At 46.7% G+C, this 21,584-nt stretch overlaps 1 protein-coding gene across 1 annotated transcript; it reads left to right on the top strand.

Moving 5' to 3' along the window:
* The first annotated feature begins 45 nt into the window (after positions 1–45).
* On the top strand, positions 46–21,153 carry Vps26b (VPS26 retromer complex component B). Its single transcript, NM_001106809.1, has 6 exons — positions 46–703; positions 9,905–10,061; positions 13,092–13,256; positions 16,254–16,429; positions 18,339–18,481; positions 18,877–21,153. The coding sequence occupies exons 1-6, from the start codon at positions 481–483 to the stop codon at positions 19,021–19,023; spliced, it is 1,011 nt and encodes a 336-aa protein (NP_001100279.1). The 5' UTR covers positions 46–480; the 3' UTR covers positions 19,024–21,153.
* The last annotated feature ends 431 nt before the right edge of the window (positions 21,154–21,584 follow it).

Below are 21,584 nucleotides of genomic sequence, written 5' to 3'. Positions count from 1 at the left end.
ACGTGCGCGTGCGCGTGGCATCTTCTTCGCATCCGGGCCGGAGTTCTCTTGCCCCCTCCCCCGCCTGGCGCTGCCGTAGCACTTCGGTGCGTTGCGCCGCGGGAGTCTAGGCAGTTCAGTGAGTGCGGCTGGGCGCTGGACCCCACCCGGTGGGCGACGAGACGCGCGTGCTTGGCGCCTCTCCTCCCGGGGCCCTAGTCGCTGCACCGCCAGGATCTGGGGAGGTACTGTGCCTGGCCTCTCGGTGCACCGCTGCTCTGTGCACCGCAACCCGCAGCCGACCGCCTTCCTCCGCCCTGCCTCTCCCCAGGGGCGCAGGCCGTCGGCGATCGCCCACCGCCCAGCTCAGAGGAGCGGGGCTGCGGTGCGGCGTCCAGCGCGTTCCCGCAGCCGGCCCTCCGGCCTGCCTTCCCTGAAGGCAGCCCGAGCCTTGGAGGGAGGGAGCAGTCTGTGCCGACACCGGCGCGGCCAGGCGGGGAGATGAGCTTCTTCGGCTTCGGGCAGAGCGTGGAGGTGGAAATCTTGCTGAATGATGCGGAGAGTAGGAAGCGAGCAGAGCACAAGACTGAGGACGGGAAGAAGGAGAAATATTTCCTCTTCTACGACGGGGAAACCGTCTCGGGGAAGGTGAGCCTATCTCTGAAGAACCCCAACAAGCGACTAGAGCACCAGGGCATCAAGATCGAGTTCATTGGGCAAATCGGTGAGTCTATTCCCTGAGATCTTCCCAAGCCCGGGACGTCAGTCCACCCCTGGAATCGAGTGTGGGACAAGCTGGGAGCAGAGATTTTTCAGTGCCCAGCTTCTGCGAGGCCTGCGACAGGTTCTTTTCAACTGCAGTCTAAAGCCTGAGATTCACCCACGAATCCCGCCCGTGGGCGACTCCCCCATGCACTCATTACCTTCTTCCGTGCCAAAAGTGACAGCGTGCTGCTGGGGAGGTGGGGACAGCCTAGATTTAGGTAGGGAGCCCTCTGCTGTATGGTTGGATGCTCACCTGGTGCCTGGGTCTCCCCATTGTCTTTGCAGTGTGCTCCCAGCTTTGCTCCTATACCCAGGATTTCATAAGTGAGGCGCTTAGACAATATTCTGCAGGTGGGTCTGACAGCTACAGCTGTCAGATCCAATACAAAGTTAAGTGGCGACCCCACCCACCTATCCATCATCCCCACCGCACCCCCCTTTAAAATACAGTGTGGTAGACAGGGTTCATAAATTCCGTTTATCTCGCCTCCCTTCTGTACCACATTCCATGCGCATGTTTCGAATACCTCTAACCTGCCTCTTTCTGATTGCCTCTATTCCTCAAACTTCTTTATAACAATGCTAGTATTCAGTTGTCTGCTTTTCTCCTTAAAGTCAAAGAAGTGATGCTGCAAAGACTATACAGTTAAATGATTGAAAATTTGCAGTGCTCAACAGCCATCTTTAAATATTGTTAATTTTAATAGACCTAGACAAAGGAAGGTAGTAAAACAAAATATTTGGGGGAGCCGGGTGAGTTTGGTGGTACATGCCTTAAATTGCAGCATTTGGGAGGCAGAGACAGGTCGATCTCTGAGTTGAGGGCCAGCCTGGTTCACACAGTGAGTTCTAGGCCAGTTGGAATTACATAGTGAGACCCTGTTTCAAAATAAAACAAAGCCCCACAAAGATTTGGGGAGCTGCCCCCATCATGACTGGGTTGTCACCAATTTTAAGTATTTTGAGTCTTTTGTGTCATCAAAGTGCCTGGGTACTTCTAAAATAAAATATTTGTATCATGAGGTCACCAGTAGATTATGGCCCCCGGGATGATGAACACCAGTCAGGAAATCCCTACCCTGTACCCCATACTGCACATACGGATACTGATTTTTGCAACTTCCTTGGGAAAGCTCGCTAAATTCATATGCTGAGAGTCGAGCCTATCATCTGTTTGCTCGCTTTTACAGAAGGTGGGAGGAACCCTTGGAAAAGGAGTCCTGGTAGCTAGCTTTCTGCAGCCCACTGTTTGGCCTTAAGCATCTTCCCTTTTGGTATTTAAAAATATGAAATCTAGCTGCAGACTGGGTGATCATAAAGGAGCTGTTTGGTTTTTTTTTAAAGCTAGGACGTGAAAATACTGCTGCTGTACCAGAAAAGAGAGTGAAGGGTGAACTGCACACTGTTCCTCTCTGGCTTCTGGCCTGGACGGGTTGGTATTTGGAGCCTGATCACTGCTGTGGCAGGCCGTTAGTGGTATCTTCAGTCTTTCCTGAGCTAGAAACCAGGGCATCCCCTTCTTTTCACACAGCAATGCCTTGAGGTATTGCCGGGTGTCCCCACGGAGGATAAAGTCCCTCCTAGTAAAGAATCACAGGTCACATTATAAATCCAAAGCATTTTATGATAAAATAGTATATGAAATAGTTCTGGCCTACTGTGAATTGGTATTTTAAGTAGGAGTTTTAAAGTTCTTACATCAGTTCTTTTGCTCTGTAATACTGGTAAAAACAGGTATGTTTTAGTCTTTGTCTATACCATCAACTGCCTGATTATGAATAACTCAGAAAGTTCCCTGCTTCATTCAGACAGTATGAAATGAGCCATTCTTAGGAGGACAGCATGGTGTCCAGGTCCCTTTCTGTTTAAATACAAGGTAGCCAAAGAGGCTGTTTGCTGTAATTGCCCCACCTGGTCTCTTGCCTCACTCCTTCGTGCCAAGTTTGTAACCTTACTGAATTTTCTTGAAACCTTTTATTGCTTCTTGGGATAATTTTCCCCCGGGGACCTTGGCACTCTGACCTGCTGGGGCCTCAGCTCTGTCAGCTGTAAATCAGGTGTGTTAAAGTCACCTGGTTATTATGATGAGCTACTGGGGGGGCTGTCTCATGTCTCAGATAGAGGGTTCCTTCTTAGAGGTAAGAATCAGTGCAGTGAGACACTTCCACTTCACAAACTGAATTACAGCCACTGATTCAGGCTTCCCCCGTAGGCTTCATCTGCTCTGCCCATGTGCACTTTTACGGAGGACATTTCCAGCTGTTTGCCTTAAAGCATTTACTTCTGCCATATGAGCTTTCACACAGCTAGCGGTGGGCGTGGTGCTGAAAGTATACAGTTCAGGTTCATTCACGCTCATTATCTGTGGTTATGCGACAGAATAATAATAGATCAAGCCAGAATTGGAAACAGTATATTTATTTTTCAGGCTTGGGGTTTCTTGGTCTCAAGGGGAGGATATCAGAAAGACCTTTCTAAGCAGACACGATGGCATATTCTTGTAATGCCAGGACTCCAAAGGTTAAGCCAGGAAGATCTGGAGTTCAGGGTCAGTCTGGCTACACAGCAAGGCGCTGTCTCAAAACATAGGAAAGGCTTTTCTCGGTATGTGTGGTATATAGTCTCTCTTCTCACCTCTCCTACCTCTCTTTCCATTCCTAAAATTGATTGCTATTAAGGATATACCAGCTTATTCAGCACAAAGTACTTTCCTTGAGCTTCATATTTCTTTAGTATCTTTGTGACTTCCCCAAAGAATCGGGCATGACATACCGTGTCATCCATCTAAGACAGTTATTACGAAGCGACTTCGGGGCACCGGAGCGAGGCCAGTGGGCAACTTTGTCGAAGTTGTGGTTCTGTGGTTTTCTCCTTGGTTGCATTCTTTGACTATGTATCAAGTGGGCGGGACTTCTGTCATGTTAGAAGGCCAGGTTTCGTGCGTAACTGTAGCTACAGCCAAGAGAGTTACTTGCCATCACGGAGTGCTGTCCTTCCTGGTATAACAGCTTGTGTGTTTGTGCATTTGTTTGTTTGGGTCTTGGAGGAGTTAGAGCTGTTGCCCCTTGTCTAACTCAGTAACCTGCTCTGACAGTCTCTTCCATACCCTGCTCGTAATTCTCTGCAAGGATGAACTTCCTAAGAGGCGATTCTCATGTTGTCAATACCTTAAAAGCTGTTTTGTTTATTTGCTTTTTACCAGCTCCATAGAGGGAATAATTTCTTCCCTTTCTGGAGCTTTCCCAGCCTGCCTTTGTCTCTCTTTAACTTCTTGACCAATCAGCTTCTTCCCATTTCTTCTAGTCAGGCATGGTGGTGCACACCTGTCAGCCCACCTCTTGGAAGACTGAAGCAGGAGGATCGTGAGTTCCAGGCCAGCCTGGGCTACATAGTGAGACCTTATCTTTAGACATAAACTAAATAGGGACTGGAGAACTGGCTCACCAGTTGAGAGTACCGGCTGCTCTTCCAGGGATCTGGAGTTCAGGTCCCAGCACCCGCATGGCAGCTTACAACAGTCTATGACTTTTGTCCCATGAAATCCAACACTCTCTTCTGCCTCAGAGTCATACATGTAGACAAACACCTAAATACATAAATAAATAAATCTTTTTTGCTTTGTATTGTTTTGGTTTTTCAAGACTGGGTTATCCTGGAACTCACTCTGTAGATCAGGCTGGCCTCAAACACACAGGAGATCTATCTTCCTCTGCTTGGAATAAAGGTACGCACCACCACCACCCAGCTATAAATCTTTTTTTTTAATGAAGTAAATAAATAATAGAAACCCTCTTTTGCATAAAGCATTGGTTTCAAACCCCAGTACTGCCAAACAGACCTCTGTTCCTTCTGAAGGTTTGGTGTCTTTCTACTTGTATTTTAACTTTTTCCTTTTCTGAAGAAGAAATTGACCTGCCCAATTCGTACTCTTTCTTCAAACATCTGCTAATCGCGTCTTCCTCTGTTCTTCTAAGTTCCAAGGTTACCTTTCTTCAAGCAGGTTGTGACATCATTTTTGTGTTTGTTTGGTTTTTTTTTTTTTTCACTTGTTTTACCTTCTTACCCAAAGGCCAGAAACTACCTCCAATCCATCACTAGTCCAGTGGTTAACCTCTCTCTAGTCTCAGTGGCTAGCTCCGCTCTACTAGTCTAGTGGTTATTAATCTATGGTCTCAGTGGCTAGCTCCACTCCATTACTAGTCCAGTGGTTATTAATCTCTAGTCTCGGTGGCTAGCTCCACTCCATTACAAGTCCAGTGGTTATTAATCTCTAGTCTTGGTGGCTAGCTCCACTCCACTAGTCCAGGGGTTATTAATCTCTAGTCTCAGTGGCTAGCACAGAGAAAGTGCTGATTGATCATTTTTCACCTGGATAATCTTGGTTCAGTTCTAAAATTTTACAGAAGTTATTTTCTGGATTTTCTTTTTTTTTTTTTTTTTTCTTTTTCTTTTCCATCGTCTTTTGAATTCAGGAAAAAACTTAAGAAGCCACAGCTATAGGGCTGGAGAGATGGCTCAGCAGTTGAGAGCACTGACTGCTCTTCCAGGGGTCCTGAGTTCGGTTCCCAGCAACCACATGGTGGCTCACGACCATCTTTAAATGGGATCCGATGCCTTCTTCTGGTGTATCTGAACACAGCTACATTGTACTCATATATAATAAATAGGTGAATCTTTAAAAAATAAAAGTAAAAAAATTAAAAAAAAGAAGCCAAAGCTATGCCAGGCAAGTATTTCTGAACTCTGAACATCATTAATAGCCCCTGGAATTACTTTAATGAAAGAAAAGAGAGGTTGCCAGACCTGTGGCTCACCGGGTCCTGCAGCAACTGCTCTGACCTTGCAGTTTGACTATTGTTTCAAGTGAGTAATCAGTTTCTAGCTCTTAATGTAGATCCAGGTTTTAGTGATCCTGTTTTTTGGCTGCTTGGCTGTCCTCTCTGTATCTAGTACCCTTCTTCTCATAGCATAGTCTCTATTGGAAAAATGCCAGTGAATGTCTGGTAAGGGAAGCCTTCCAGGTTAGACTGGTGGATTGGAAAGATGAGTAGTTTACAAGGAGCAGTGAGGGCGCTACTGCGCAGTTATGGAAGAAATCACTTTCCTGCTGAAATCCTTTGGGAAACACTGGTAAAAGGTGTAAGCCAGACTTGGGAATCGTGAAGGCTAATGGGGTTAGATGAACCAAATATAATTAGAAGGTCAAACTTGCAGAGATGGGCAGACACAAATATCCTTATACCCGAGAGCCAAATAGATAATTTTTTAAAAGTGTATAATGAGCTCATCAATACCAATAAGCCTGTCCTTTAGAGAACAAAACAAAACTCCAGACACTCTTATTTTAGCTCATTCACTCTTGAAATACCAAACGCAAAAGCACGCAGAGGTTAACTGGATTGATTCCGGCAGACTTACTAAGTTGTCAGCAGGGCTTAGATTTGCACAGAGCAGAACTGCGCATGCACAACCCAGAGGTTGCATTGCTCCTTTGGGTCTGCCAGGGGCAGGAGCTGGATGGAGCTGTAGCAGGCAGGACTCTTGATCATATACTCTGTGGCTCAGAAAGTCAGATGAAAACGAGACTCTTGCTGCTTTTATATCTCTCCCAAGCCTCACACGAAATCTAGACTATGTGGCAGTGGCCCAGCAGCAGGTCCCAGGATGTAAAGCCAATGGCTCAACTTCCTTCTACAGTGGCAACCTCCGTTCTTGACCGTTGGTGGCAGGTATTACCAGGAAAACATCCTGAACGCAAAAAGTACTTCCTCTTTTAGAGTGAAGAAGGGAACTAATGACAGAAGTTACTTGAGGGGGACCGGGAGAGGGAGAGTATGTAGTGAGGCGTAGAATTTCTCCCTCTCTCCTGAGGGCCTGTGGTGTTTGGTGACTCTAGCTGATGCTTTGGGATGGGAGAGGGGCTTTTTAATATTCTCTAAATTTAGGGCCTAAGTCTCTTGCTAGAACACTTGGATTTTCTGCCTTCTTTTATTTAAGATGAAACCAACCTTTCTGGCAAATACCAGTGTCAAGCTACTATTTCTGCCCCTTTGGCCACAGTGTTTGCAGACACATTCCCAAGCTGCCTCTAAGATTGCAAATCAAAAAGGCCATTCCAAGCTGGATGTGATGGCATACACATGTATTCCTAGCAACAGTGAGCATGGACCAGGAGAATGACTTCAATTTAAAGCCAGTCTGGGCTGTCTATGGAGCAAGACCCATCTCCACAAAATAAAACAACAAACGGCCATTCTTGCTCTCCTCAGACCACAGTGTTCTCTCGTGGGATTTCTTGTAGGCAATGATACTCACGTGTGATAGGAAGAAAAGCATTGGAGAGAATGTGATGCTGTACAGGAAAGGCGTTCTACCCAAGTCTCTGGCTGGGCCAGGCTTGGACTTCTGCACCATTGCTAGTATCCTCAGATACCACAGTCTGAGCACAGTCTGAACCATCCCTGAGTTTTCATTTCTCACGTTGCCTTTGGGTTGTACGGTGGTTGCTTTTGTGTGTTTTTCCTTCTCTTCCCATTTTTCCTCTTGATGCTGCAGTTTTCTACTGGAAGTTTGTGGACACTGGGGAAATGTGCTTTTTATATGAATTCACTGGACCTGAGGTACAGGGATCTCAAGTTAGGGGTTCAGTTCTCACATGAGCCAGCACCATCTACCATGCTGGGTAGCAAGACCGAGTGGAAGATTTCCTGTCACCAAAGATGGCCCGATCAGTCCTGTCCTGTCCTTCTCTGCATGTTCTAACTTTACTAGGGGCATAGTTAGTTACTGGGTTATTCACCTTCTCCTGCATAATGTGGACCTGTTATCGCCCGTCAGTGGATTTGTGGATTATCACTTGCTGCCTACCATGCCACCCAGTGCTGATAGCACTTCATCTTCAGAAAGGGAAGTAGAGTATTTGCAATAAAAGACTGATGGCCGGGCATGTTAGCACACGATTTAATACCTAGCACTCAAGGCAGAGGCAGGTGGATCTCTGTGAGTTCAAGGCCAGCCTGGTCTATATAGCAAGTTCCAGGACAGCTGTTGCTACAGAGAGATACTGGATCAAAAAGCACACCAAACCAAACCAAAAAAAAAAAAAAAGCCATTGATGTAACTAGTTAGGAAATGAGCCATGGATATTAACCACAGGGTACACTGTAAATTTGTATGGAAATAGCATCACTAGAGTGGAATTATCTATACTATTACCATATTCATGAATCGGATAAATGCTTTTTGAGTTTTGTTTACTCTTTTGTTTAGTTTTGGTATGTCTCTCTTCCTGTCTGTGTCTGTCTCTGTCTCTTTCTCATCCCCCTCCTCTCCCGCTAATGTTGGTGTCAAGCACAGGGCCACCTCGTGCATGACTGACAGGAACTCAGCCACTAAACCATACCCTCAGCTCACGTTGAGTAAATCTTACAACAGCCCACTCTTCTTCCAAACGCCCCTAAACGATAGAAAAGCTCCTGCGGGATGAGCGTGTCAGGAGGCGAGTGGAGTGTGGGGATTTTGTAGTCTGTTAAGATTAACAGCCGAGATTATTTCTCTTTGTCAGGAGGTGGTCTGCCCAGCAGGACAGGGTTGAAGACTGCGGTGGCCCTAGAAAGGCAGAATATCTGGTTTCTTGAACCCAGGAAGGTTTTGATCCCAATGAAAGCTTCAGATCTTATACTGTTGGAGCTGGACCCAGAGCAAGTACAGAGCTCTGAGCAGCCCAGTCACCCCTGAGAAAGAGAGAAATGATGATCCCCAGAGATGCTGAGAATGAGGACCAGGCCTGAGAGACAGCGGGCTTGCTTTTCAAGCAGCTGCTCCATTGTCCTAGTTCACCTCCCTCCTATGGGGTATAGCCTAGCACAGTGCTGGAACTCAAGGATATTTGAGGGATGAGACTTGAGCCGTCATGGGCTTTGTGTCATCACAGGCAGAATTCAGTGCTTTGGGCTTCATCTTTAAAGGGCCTTCAGTCCAAAGTAGAAAAAAAGACCATGTATATATCAACTTAACAACTTAATTCTTGTATATATTGTTATATATTCATACATACACACACATATATATATACACACAGATGTATTGAATATGTACTGTTATAATGTATATATACATACAATATTTTATTATATATAATAATTCTTAACTTGTAGAATATAAAAAGATAAAATAATATAGGTCTGGTGATAACATGAGCTTATCATGAAAAAATACCAGCTGGGCATGGGCTCATGTCATAGTCCTAGAATTTGAGAGAATAAGAAGACAGAGGATTGCTGTGAGTTTGAGGCTAACCTGTGCTACATAGTGAATTCTGGGACAAACTGGAGTGTGGGATTAGAAGGCCTGATCTACCCTTCTTGCAGGATTATATTGTAAGGATGATATAATGAAGTAGCCATTCATATCCTGCAAAAGTCAGGAATGTTAGCAAGGTGCCCTGTTGCTTATGTTGATTCTTTTGATATATGCTAAAATCACTGAGTTCTAACCATCTCAGAATTTTCTTACCTGTATTGGTGCATAGTCAGTGGATTGCTAACAGGAATAATGGCTTGGATCATCACACTGGCTTTTATTTATTTATTTTTAAGGTTTCTTTATTTAATATGTATGAGTATTTTGACTACATGTATGTATGTGCACCACATGTATGCCTGGTACCTAGAGAGGCTAGACCAGGATGCTGAACCCCCGGAAGTCCAGATACAGATGGCTGTGTGCTACCCGGTGGGTGCTGAGAAATGAAGCCAGGCCCTTGTAAGAGCAACAGTGCTCTTAACCAGTGAATTTTCTCTCCATTGTACTGGCTTTCTCTGTATCATGGATTCTCCATATGTGAAGCAGAAGTGTCGACTGGACATGATGGTGCACGCCTGTTATTCCAGTTGAGACTGGGGCAGGAGAATTCTTATGCCCAAGAGTGAGTGGCCAACCCAAGTAACATAGTAAAACCTTGTCTCAAACAGAAAAAGGAAGGTGTCTTTGGGAAGGCATGTGTATGGAAAGCCATTGGAGGGGCTGGCGTCAGGGGAAAAAGAGGCAACCCTAAAACAAGGCCACAAGTCTGGTTGAGGCCTTCAGGAGAGAACGGTGTCTCCCACCTGCAGGGCCCTCTCCAGGTTCATGTATGTAAAAGCTTTTGTTGTTCCTCCAGAACTCTACTATGACCGTGGGAACCACCATGAGTTTGTGTCTCTGGTGAAGGACCTGGCTCGGCCAGGAGAGATCACCCAATCGCAGGCCTTCGACTTCGAGTTCACCCATGTGGAAAAGCCGTATGAATCCTACACAGGACAGAATGTGAAGCTGCGGTAAGTGTCTCTGCTTGTGTCTGCTGTGGCCCTGGTCCTGTCTCACAGGGGTCTCTGTGGCAGCTAAGGAAGCACGGCAGCTGCAGTGTGCTAGTTCATGTTACCTTGGGCTGCCTTGCAGGGAAGCCTGCTGACTGGACGTCCCTCGGTCGTTCTCCAACCCAAATGCAGACACTGTCACCCTTACTGTTACCATCACACGGTAACCTCGAGAATTTATAAGTTTATGTACTTTGAATAATAGATATTTTTGACAACCATTTCTTAAAATTTTTGAAAATTCAGCAATTGGCTTTCACATGTGAGGTGGCCGCAGACAGACACCCCCACTTGCCTTCCAGGGGTCTCGACTCCTTCCCATCCAGATCGCCCACAGAACATCAGTGTCATTTTGGACTCTAACTTAAAGTGTTAACTTTTGAAAATAGATACTAGTTTAGGATTCTAACTCTAGATCTGTATTCTCCACCTTTTGGAAGAGATAAGAAAACAGTGTTTTCATGTATAACAGAAGTCTTGAAAAATGTCACAGAGCATAATAGAGTCTTTAAAAACTGGACACATAGCTTAGTGTGCACTTACCTAGCAATGCGTCATCGGGACCCGTTCTAGGGCTCTCAAACCAAAAAGCTAATGTGTTCAAGAAACTGAGAGAGACTGATGCCTGGACCTCTCGTAATAGAAAATAAAAATCCACAGCAGCTCCAGGCTCATAGATGATGTGCCGTCACCGGGCTACAGCATACTCTGTCTGATCACCTGACTCCAAGTCTTGATCTCACAATGAACTTGTTTCCACCACCTATGGGCCTGGATCTAGGATGGTGAGGATTGCAGCGAGACCAGCCTTTCCCTTTCTTTCTTCTAGTTTCCCTCCATCCATCAGAACTATTATAGACTCTTTTTGAAATATGTACACCAGATTCCCACTAAAGACAGTGACTCATCCATCCTATCACTCTGGGGAAAGTGCCACTGAGGATTATCTAGCACTCACTTAGCTTGGCTATGGGAATTGTTTTTTGATTTTTTGTTTTTAAATCTAAACACAAGGTCTTGTTATGTACCCGAGGCTGACCTCAAACGAGGGCTGGATTACAGGTGTCTGCCACTGGAGTGATCAGTGACCCCTAAGAACAAGTTTTTAGCACAAAGGAGATTTACTTGCCTCAGGGTCAAAGGCCAGGAAATGAGACAAAGGTAGGAGACAGGAGGAGGGAGAGGAACAAGGGAGAGGGACAGGGTTATTTGTCCCAGGGGACAAAAGACTGCCTCTGGATAGAGAAGACACAGAAGTGGCCCACAGGCAGATGTCAGCTTATAAAGGTCCACGAGGAAACCTGTGTTAGGATGAGATGTTGGGCATGTTAATAGGGCAGCTGAAGGGGGCTTTTGATTGCTGGATTTTGACACTTTGATATGTGAACCTTGGTGGTCAGCCTCAGGAGGAGGAAGTGGCCAAATAAGGGAAGAGGCCTTGGTGGCTAGCTTTAGGAATACAATCTAAGGGTTTTTAGCAAGGCAGAGGGAACTGGGGAGAAGGGCAAGCCACCTTGCTTGGTTACTCCCACTCTTTACACCTCAGTTGTTTGCCTTAGTGTTTAGTGTTATATAGAAAGGTACTGTAGTTAGAAAGGGAAATCATGGGGTGGCAAGCAGAGGGCTCCAAGTGTAGCTCAGTGTAGAGAGGCATAGGCAGACTTGACGAATTGATGTGTAGGGCACCAGCACGGTCCCCACAACACACACACACATAATTAAACAGAATCACTGTGTGATCCAGCAGTTCACTTCAGTAGTAGATCGAAAATAATTGGACATTGAGTGTGGAACAGATAAACTGACACCTGCGACTAGAGCAGTCATGGTGGCCCATGCCTTGAAACAGAGACGGGCGATCTCTGACTTCCAGGCCAGGCAGGGCTAACAGTGAGACCCTATCTTGCGACTAGAGCAGTCATGGTGGCCCATGCCTTGAAACAGAGACGGGCGATCTCTGACTTCCAGGCCAGGCAGGACTAACAGTGAGACCCTATCTCAAAAAAAAAAGCTACATCCAATCAGACATGGTGGTCTATGCATTTGGGAAATAGAGGCAGATGGGTGTTGCTATGTTTGAGGCCAGCCTGGTCTTACAGGCCACCCAGGGCTGTATAGTGAAACCCCGTCTCATAAAAACAAAACAAAGACCCCACAGCATCAAAACTACGTTCAGTCAATGGCATACTAGATGTCAGGAGTTCTCAGTCCTTTCCCCTCCGCCTGTCAATTGGGTCCAAGCAAAACAGTGGGGTTTTTGTTGTTGTTTTTTTGTTTGTTTGTTTGTTTTGTTTTTTTTGGAGTGGCAGGGGACCTTCTATTAGAGAAAGTCTCTGAGGGGCAAAGGTGTACTTAGGCCCTAAATAAAAACATCATACAGCAGAACAGAATTAGAAACCTTGCCTTGAACCTTTAGTGAAGTGCAGTCTTCCACAGGTAAGAGCTGAGGGTTAGGGACAAACACCTTGCTTGTGTGGTTCTGACAGAAGTTCCTGAGGTAAATAAAAGGGACTGCCTGGAAGCAGTCAGTGCCTCACAGAGCTGGCAGCCTGCATGTGGCTGATGTGTCTCACTAGCTTGTGAGAGTATGGACCAGATCTCTGTGCCCAAACAGCCAGGAGTTAGATAGTAAACAAACCCTCCACATAGATGGTTCACAGTGGTAGGGGTCATAAAAACCATGCCGTTGGAGTAGAAAGTAAAGAAACCACTTTTACTAAGACAAAGTCCTTAATTCATAGCCATGAGCTCCCAAAAGGATTTGGAAGGAAGGCTTTGACCAGCCTCACCTGGGATTGCAGAAGTCTGTGCATATATATATATATATTTTTTTCTAAGACAGGGGCCCATAAATTCTCAAAGGGCTGTGTAGGCCCAAAGGGTTAAGCGTTACTTACTGTAGGGTTCTCTCAGGTGGGCAACTTTGGAGTCTGGTCTCTGTAGCATCTGGAGGCTGGAAGTATTCACGTCGGGTGTCTCCATCTCTTACAGCTATTTCCTTCGAGCCACCATCAGCCGCCGCCTCAACGACGTTGTCAAAGAGATGGACATTGTAGTTCACACGCTTAGCACGTACCCCGAGCTGAACTCATCCATCAAGATGGAAGTTGGAATCGAGGACTGCCTGCACATCGAATTTGAGTACAACAAATCCAAGTAAGTCTCCGAACCCCAGGCTTGTGTGGTAGCTGTTTACGGACGGTAAGAGAGATCCTGAGTCCGCTGACGGCTTCATGGTACCGTGCTGCTGGGGAAGACCACAGAAAGAGCGCACTAGACGTTAGGCCAGTTAGATGGGCCAGGGAATAGAAACTTCGTAGGTCAGTATATTAAATCATTTCCAGTCGCATCGGTAAGCATTAGGATGCCTTTCAAAGTCAAGCTGAGGTAGCCTTTAGGTTGTTTGTTTTGGATGCTAGGTAAAGCTGCTTCCTTCTATGGCTGGGAACAACCGTAGAACACAATGCCACTATCATTTTTTTCCCTCCCTGCCTTGGAAATCAAAGCGAGGAAACCATGCGCCGGCAGTGGCCTGCTTCCTTCCTGAACCAAAACGAGTTACAGCACATAATACCTGATGCACTTCTGTAAAGGTCTTAAAATAACGTTTACCTGGCAAGTTGGGAAGCTGTGTTTTACTTCGTGTTTATTATTAGAACGTCAAAATATATAATTGTTTGTAAAGTGCAGAATTTTCTGGCAGTCTTACGTCTTCCTTTTAAATATAATCTGTTCCTGAAAGTATCTGAAGTTCAATCCAAAACTGGAAGCATCACCCTCTCAGTCTTCCATTACCTTCCTTCCTTACATAGTGGCCGTCCCCAGGTGGGCTGCCAACCACAGGCTAGGCATTAAGGAGAGCCAGGTCACCTACTAAGGGTTTAGGAACAAGAGAAAGACTTAACTACACAGACTAGGCTGGCCTCAAACTTGTGGTCCTGTTCCTACCTCAGAAGTGCTGGGATTACAGGCATGTGCTGCCATGTCTGACTAGGACAGTTTTTATTTAATTTATTTATTTTTACACTCCAGATTTTATTCCCTTCCTGGTCCACCCTCTGACTGTTCCCCATCCCATACCTCCTCCCTGCCTCCCTGTCTCCACAGGATGCCCTGTCCCCCTCCACCACACCAGACCTCTAGACTTCCTGGGGCCTCCAGTCTTTTGAGGGTTGGGTGCATCTTCTCTGACTGAACCCAGACCCGGGAGTCCTCTGCTGTGTATGTGTTGGGGGCCTCATCTCAGCTGGTGTATGCTGCCTGGTTAGTGATCCAGTGTCTGAGAGATCTAGGGGTCCAGGCTAATTGAGACTGCTGGTCCTCCTACAGGGTTGCCTTCCTCCTCAGTTTTCTCCAATTTTCCCCTAATCCCACCAGAGGGATCAGCACCTTCTGATCATTGCTTGGGTGCACACATCTGCATCTGACTCTTTCAGCTGCTTGTTGGGTGTTTTGGAGAGCAGTCATGATAGGTCCCTTTTTCTGAGTGCTCCATAGCCTCAGTAATGGTGTCAGGTCTTGGGGCCTCCCCTTGAGCTGGATCCCACTTTGGGTCTGTCGCAGGACCTTATTTTCCTCAGGCTCTTCTCTATTTCCATCCCTGCTGACTGGGACAGATTTTAAACCAGGAGCATAACTTGACTCCAAGAACATTGTGAAACAAAGTGACATGTTTCTTTGTTCCCTGGCTTGGAGTGAGGCCCCCATGAAATAACTATTGTGACCTAGAGCCAGTCCCGCTTGGCCTAGCCCACCTGTTGGATAGGGGATAAGTGCTGGGAAGGAGCACCCCCATCCCCTGCAATCTTCTTACTCAGCTTGGTCATATGTTAACCCCCCACCCTCTGCTGAAGGCAGCACCTGGCAGCAGTGCTGTCTGTAAGAGCCTGAAGCAGCCTCTAGTCAGCAGGGGGAAAAAGGTGTTTTAGAGTCAGTTACTTGCAGGCAGGGATAGATACTCCTTTCCTTGTATAACAGGCTGTACCATAGGAAACATGAAACATGTTTCTCATACGGGTGTGCTCCTGTGTAAAGTTCCATTATAGTAAATGATTGCTTCATTTATGAGTATAGAAAACCTTAGCATCCACACATGGCCTATGAATATCCCCAAGAAATGTTGCTGGTGGCCCCCTGCTGTGTCCGCATGTGTGGGGTCACCTACTCAAAGTCTGCAGCATGCAACAGTGTGTAGCAGAAACCTGAAAACCAGGAATTGCCTATTTGAACCCTGAATCATTCAGTTGAATAACCAAGTCTTCCAATTACTTTTCCCCCCACTTACCAAGAAGGAGGCCCAGTTCTGAAGTCCCTGCCGGGGATCTCATACTCAGTCTAGCTTCGGGCTTGAAGAGTACACTGTCTTTTGGGATACAGGGCTATTTATACACAAACTGTCAGCGCCATTGGCTAGCCCACAGAGGAAGGGACTAGAAAGAGTTAGAGGCTAAATTCCTATTAGCTAAGAAGCATAAACCATGCTAGCAGAGCCCAGAGAGCAGGCAACCGTGCAGAGGGAGAGTCACTTGTTTTGCTCTGCCCTCGCCTGGGCCGTCTAGCCTAGAGCGAACAGAACTATTTACTAGGAACTGTTAGGGCCTAGCTCCCTAAACGCATTGTGTGGAAAGTAAAGTGGAAGGAAGAGACTCGATTCCTGTGCTTGTCAGACTGGCCTAATGCCTTAGAAAAACACGTACATTACAGAATACTGGTGGTACAGTTGGGTGAGGTGGTGCACACCTTTAATCCCAGCACTCAGGAGGCAGAGACAGGTTGGAGGCCAGCCTGGTGTACAAAATGAGAACTAGGCCAGCCAAGAGAACCCTGCTGAACAGAGAAGCCCCGTCCTGGAAGAGCAAAACCAAACCGTAAAGGTGTATCCTGTGGAGACAGAGAAAATAAACAAATACTGATTGTTGAGATTGTACTGATTGAGGAGATGCTAATGCATCTCCTTTGAGCAGGGTTTGGAAGAGGAAAGTCACACAGATTCCATTAAGGTCATATGCAGAAGTTGTTCCGGAAGTGAGGTTGAGTACTCACTTCCATTACCCCTGTCACCAACAGAGGCGTCCTAGACAGCGTACTCCACGCGGAAACACAAAGGGGCTAGCACCTACCACCGTCCTCCTTCCTGTACCTTCTCTTCCTCAGGTACCACTTGAAAGATGTCATTGTAGGGAAGATCTACTTCCTGCTGGTGAGAATCAAGATCAAGCACATGGAGATAGACATCATCAAACGGGAGACAACAGGCACGGGTCCCAACGTGTACCACGAGAACGACACAATAGCCAAGTATGAGATCATGGACGGGGCGCCGGTCCGAGGTGAGCCTTCTGGCCCGGGACCACTGCTACTATGCTTCCAGGCCATGTGCTCAGTATCAGCATTGGGGAAGGGCTCAGATTTTGGAGTAAAACCTCTTTCTTTTATCTATCTTTTTTATTTATTTTTTGAGACAAGGCCTTACCGTGTGGCTGGTATAGAACTCATGGCAGTTCCTAGCACTCACGTGGGAAGGGGAGAGAAAGGCTGAGTCCACGGAGCGTCAGCTTCCACCCCATCTGCAGCTCCAGCATCCCCACACTGACCTTTCGTATACACTTAGGGTTTCCTCTCAGTTGGCACATGCACATTCCTGCTATCTCTCCCCCTTGGTAAGTGGAGGCAGGAGGATCGGTTTAGCCTCATCCTTGGCTAGAGAGTTTAAGGCCTACTTAGGCTGCATGAGACCCTACATATCAAAACAAAAATTGAAAACTGATTTAAGATATATTTGAGTATTTAATTACTCTTTCCTCTTGGCCTTTGGACATGTGTTGTGGCTGAGGGCAAGAGGTCCATGCGCCCTAGCCCTTTTCATTGCTTGGTTCTCGCTGCAGTAAAGGGATTCACTCCAGGAACTCATTTCTCTGCCATGAGTGCACTACTAGATTGCTGGCCCATGCTACAGGTGCTTCAGACAACACCAGGAGCCAGGGTCTCTAGGACGAGTCGGCTTGAAAGCTCTTTGTATAGTTTGGGAATCTGGATGATTCCTGGGAACGAGCAAATAGCAACCATTGACATTTGTTACTAGCTCTGTAGCAACTGAGGATGAAGGTGGTTTCGTTTCCTTTGAAGCGCATGGTAGCCCATTCCTAATGGGTGCTCCATGTGGGAGGAAGATGCCACATTGGGCAGACTGGAGACAGCAGACTCACTCTTAGGTGTTTACCCGATCAGACCCTTGAGCGTGTTGGAACCCAGCTGTCTTAACTCTCATGTTCCATTCTGACCAGTTGTGCAGGTAGAGTCCTTTCTGCTGTGCAAACGAAGCAGGGCACAGAGAAATGGCACGGGAGAGCAGATAATTAAAGGTTCGTTTATACTTAGCTAAAGGTTGGCCTTTCTCAGTAGACCTGCTGCCCTCATTTTGTTCCTCTTATTAGACTGTGATCGGACCTATAAAATATGTCACTGGGTTCTCTGGTCTTCCAAGCGAAAGCTACAGATGCATTCAGAAGTAAACTGTCTACTGGAGAAGAGAGTCCAGGATGAGTTTTCTGTTTCCTAGGCCGCGGTACCGCAGATCACTACTAGAGTGGAGATGTATTCCGGGGCATAAATTGACTAGCTTCGAGGGAGAGATAAGTGTTGGGGAGATAGCTCAGTGGTTAGGAGCACTTTTGTAGAGACCTGAGTTTAGGTCCTAGCACTCACAGCAGCAGCTCTATCAGAATAACTCCCAGCTTTCCTGGCTGCCACAGATGCCTGAGCATACATTGTATGCACCCACATACAGATGCAAGCATACACATCAATAAAAATAAGTTTAAACAAAAAAAAAATTTTTTTTAAAGAAAAACCCAGTAACTTAACAGACTTACTGGATCACAACTCTAATTCCGTACTCGGAAGGCTGAGGCAGAGGGAATTGCTGTGAGTTCAAAGCCAGGCAGAACTACCCAACAAGATACCTGGCACATAGCAAATGGTACCTATGGTTTCTCTGTGCTATTCAGTGTTTCTCACTGCTTTCAGCACTGGGAGGGTATGCTCAGAAACCGCACACTGAATGGAGCTGGATAATCATACTTACTTCAGGAAACAAGGGGTAACATCTCGAAGGGCAGGAGGCACCCTTTGCTTTGTGTTCCTTGCCTCCCTTAGCTGGAGCTGAGCTGCTGCGGCTAGCATGGGTGTTCTGCTGCAGTGCCTCTGTCCCTTGCCCTCATTGTTGCCTCACCCTTACAGGTGAGTCCATCCCCATCAGACTCTTCCTGGCAGGGTATGAGCTCACGCCTACCATGCGGGACATAAATAAGAAGTTCTCTGTGCGCTATTACCTCAACTTGGTGCTGATAGATGAGGAGGAACGGCGCTACTTCAAGCAGCAGGTGGGTGTCTCCTCCAGGACCCTGGGTACCCTTGGGCACAACACAGAAAGGCCACTGTTCTCACAGAGGGCCATCTTGATACTTAAAGCAGAATGTTAAAAGAAAATAACCAAGCCTTATCCTTGTTATTTTATGAAGAGGAAACATGGAACTGCCTGAACTCCTACAGCAGGAGTGCAAATTCCCAATTGATACCTAGGATTTGCTTTCTCAGGCCTAGCTCCCACTTCTGTGGCTTACACCAGGGACGTGGGCATTAGCAGCTATTGCTTTGGTGAGATATGAGCAAAGGAACTTATTCCTGGAGATTCCCTGGGACCAGGGTGGGAACCCCTGGGAAAAGCATCCCCAAGCCTCTCTCAAGTACCATATTGCCCCTTCTTCCAACTCTGTAGGAAGTGGTGTTGTGGCGGAAGGGTGACATCGTACGGAAGAGCATGTCCCACCAGGCAGCCATTGCCTCACAGCGCTTCGAGGGCACAACCTCCCTGGGTGAGGTGCGGACCCCTGGCCAGCTGTCTGACAACAACAGCAGGCAGTAGGCCCATGGGGCCAAGAAGTTGCTGGGCTTCCACCACAGAACCCCCATCTACCAAATACCAGCCACTGGGGGAGGGGGAGGATGGTGTGAGGTTCAACTGGCTGTTACTTGCAACCTTGGAAACAAATCATGTTTTTTACTTAAATTCTTTTCTCTGAAGAACCTAAGGGGCTTGGGTTGGGCAGCAGTCTTCCTGGGATTCTGCAGCCTAGGTAGGGATAAGGAGAGGAAACATTCTGGAAGCTAGTCTCTTCCTTGGGAATGAGCTGTGTGTCAAGGCTATCTCAAGCCTTAAAGCAGAGTTGAGAGCACACATCCTTGACTCCAGGATCTCTAGGCTTCCTGATACAGAAGCTGAGTATGTCCCTGGCATTTACCTGCCATCAAGGCTCTGGGTAATCATGTCTTATACTCCCCTTGACTGTTCTGAGGTAGTGGCAAAAATGGTTGGGCCTGTCTCATCTAAGTTGGAGGAAGACTCAAGGTCAGGAAGCTACCTCTCTGGATGTCCGGGACGTGGTGCTCTGAAGTTTCTACAGTCACCTCTGGCCTCTCACTACTGGGACCAGACCCTTCTCCATCTTCTCTAGCTTGTCAGAAAATATACAGGAACAGAAGCTTAAGGAAGGGTCTGGGTCTGACTATTCTCTCACTTGTGAGAAACAGGGGCACGAGAAACCCTGATACGGTGTCATACATGGATGGCTAGGAGCTGAGCTAGGTCTCCTGTAGGGGAAACATCAGAGAAGGCAACCGTTTGCCTTCACCACATGACTCCACTTGGCAACCCATCATCTGGGTTCTAGGGAATTAATTTAAGTTATCCAACAAGCCCTAAGCAGAGGATCTATTTCCTTTAGCCTAGATCCCTACAAGACGCTGGGATCCATCTGCCTCCCTAAAGCAGTCCGTCGTTACTCCTTGTCTTCTGCTTGGTTTCTGGAACTGGGCTTGGTTTCAGGCTTGTAGAAGTTTTGTTCTTACTCCCACCCATACCCTTTCATCCCACTGTTAAGGGAGGACGGGCCTCTGCACAACTATGCTACCATGACTTCAGAGTAATTCTGCTTGCCAAATTAGTCTATCTTCACCACTTCACTGACTAAAGTTTAGGACCACTGTTTTGTTTTGTTTTGTTTTGAACTTAAAAACAAAATAGGAAAACTCTGGTGAATGCTGGTATACTAGAGAAGAAGCAGTTCTTCCTCCTGCTCTGTGCTTGGCCTGTAAGTAGAAAAGGGATGAAATGTCTTTTTCTACCTTGTCTGGAAATGACTAGAATTACCATCTCCTGTTGGCCGCCCTCCCCTGTCTGAGAAAGATCAAGTGGACCTGATGTTCAACAAGTACAGTATTCACTGCTCTGTGTTCTTTGTAATTTGGAAAGTAAAGGATTTGTTCCTGTGTCATCTTCAGTTCATGTAGAAAATGGGGATTCTTGCAATCTCTGGCTTTGACAGGGCGGGGCTGATGTTTAAAAGTTCAGATGAAAGACTCTTGGAATGACTGAGGTTAGCGAGCTAAGGAAAGTAGTTTTCTCCATGCCTGACCCCCAAGTTTAGGCGTGACATACAATCCCCATGGGAACAGGTTCACCCATCCAGCTGTCCTTGGCTATCAAGGCTGGGCCCTAGCATATGAAGGAGGTGGGTTCTGTGCTTTTGCCCTTTTCAGGGTTTGACACTAGACTCTGCTGTGCCTCCTTTAATATCTTATTAAAAAGCATTTGTCAACTTCTCTGCCTCCCAGCTGACCACACAAAGCCATTTTCCAACTTTGCTAATATCGTAAGCCTTTCTTCTGGGAAAACTAGAAGGTAGAATATGCTGTTTCTCTCAGGAGCTGTGCACAAGCCAAGTCTTGTTTTCTCTGCCTCTGCCCCCATTCTCTTTTCTCTGCCAACTGTGAAAGTATGGGGAGGCTCCCATCCCCATCCTTTAGGGTTCCCAAACCTGGGGTGCATAGGTACTAAACCAAGCAGTGCAACCTGTAATTAAGAAGCTGCAGTGTTTCCATGTTTCTTAATGTGTTGTCTTTTCAATGGCTGTATTTTCAAAGAACATTTGTTTTAATGATGTCTCTAATTAAAGGAAGCCCTATGGCTTTGGAGGCATTGTGCCCATGCTCCACCAGATTCTGTGCTCTTTCCTTCTGAACGCTGTCTCATCTGGCACGGTGTGCAGCATGGCTTCAACACTGCCTTCTTTTTTAGTGGACAGTAAACAGTAATGAACACTGTATTAACCACCCATTTTAGGCAAACACAGCCCAGTTCAGGCCTGTCTGGCAACTTGCCTGAAACCCCCTTGTGTTCTTCCACTGTGGTAGGACAAAGACCAAAAGTAGCATAGAAAAATCAAGATGGAGGCTCTCACTGAGTGTTCAAAGAGCGAGGGACTTGGTCCTCCATTTTGCTGTTTACTGCATAACTGCAGAGGTGGGGCAGGTGAGGGTAGAGGTGCCTGCATCTTCCAGCTGACGAAAGGAACCAGGCTGGATAGAAGATACCCTCGGTGGAGGAACCCTCCACAACCAAGACAGATTTAGAAGAAAACACTTCCA

Source organism: Rattus norvegicus, chromosome 8 (genome assembly GCF_021556685.1).
Source record: "Rattus norvegicus strain SHRSP/BbbUtx chromosome 8, alternate assembly SHRSP_T2T, whole genome shotgun sequence".
Classification (NCBI taxonomy): Eukaryota; Metazoa; Chordata; class Mammalia; order Rodentia; family Muridae; genus Rattus; species Rattus norvegicus.
This window is presented reverse-complemented; position numbering and strand designations above follow the sequence as displayed.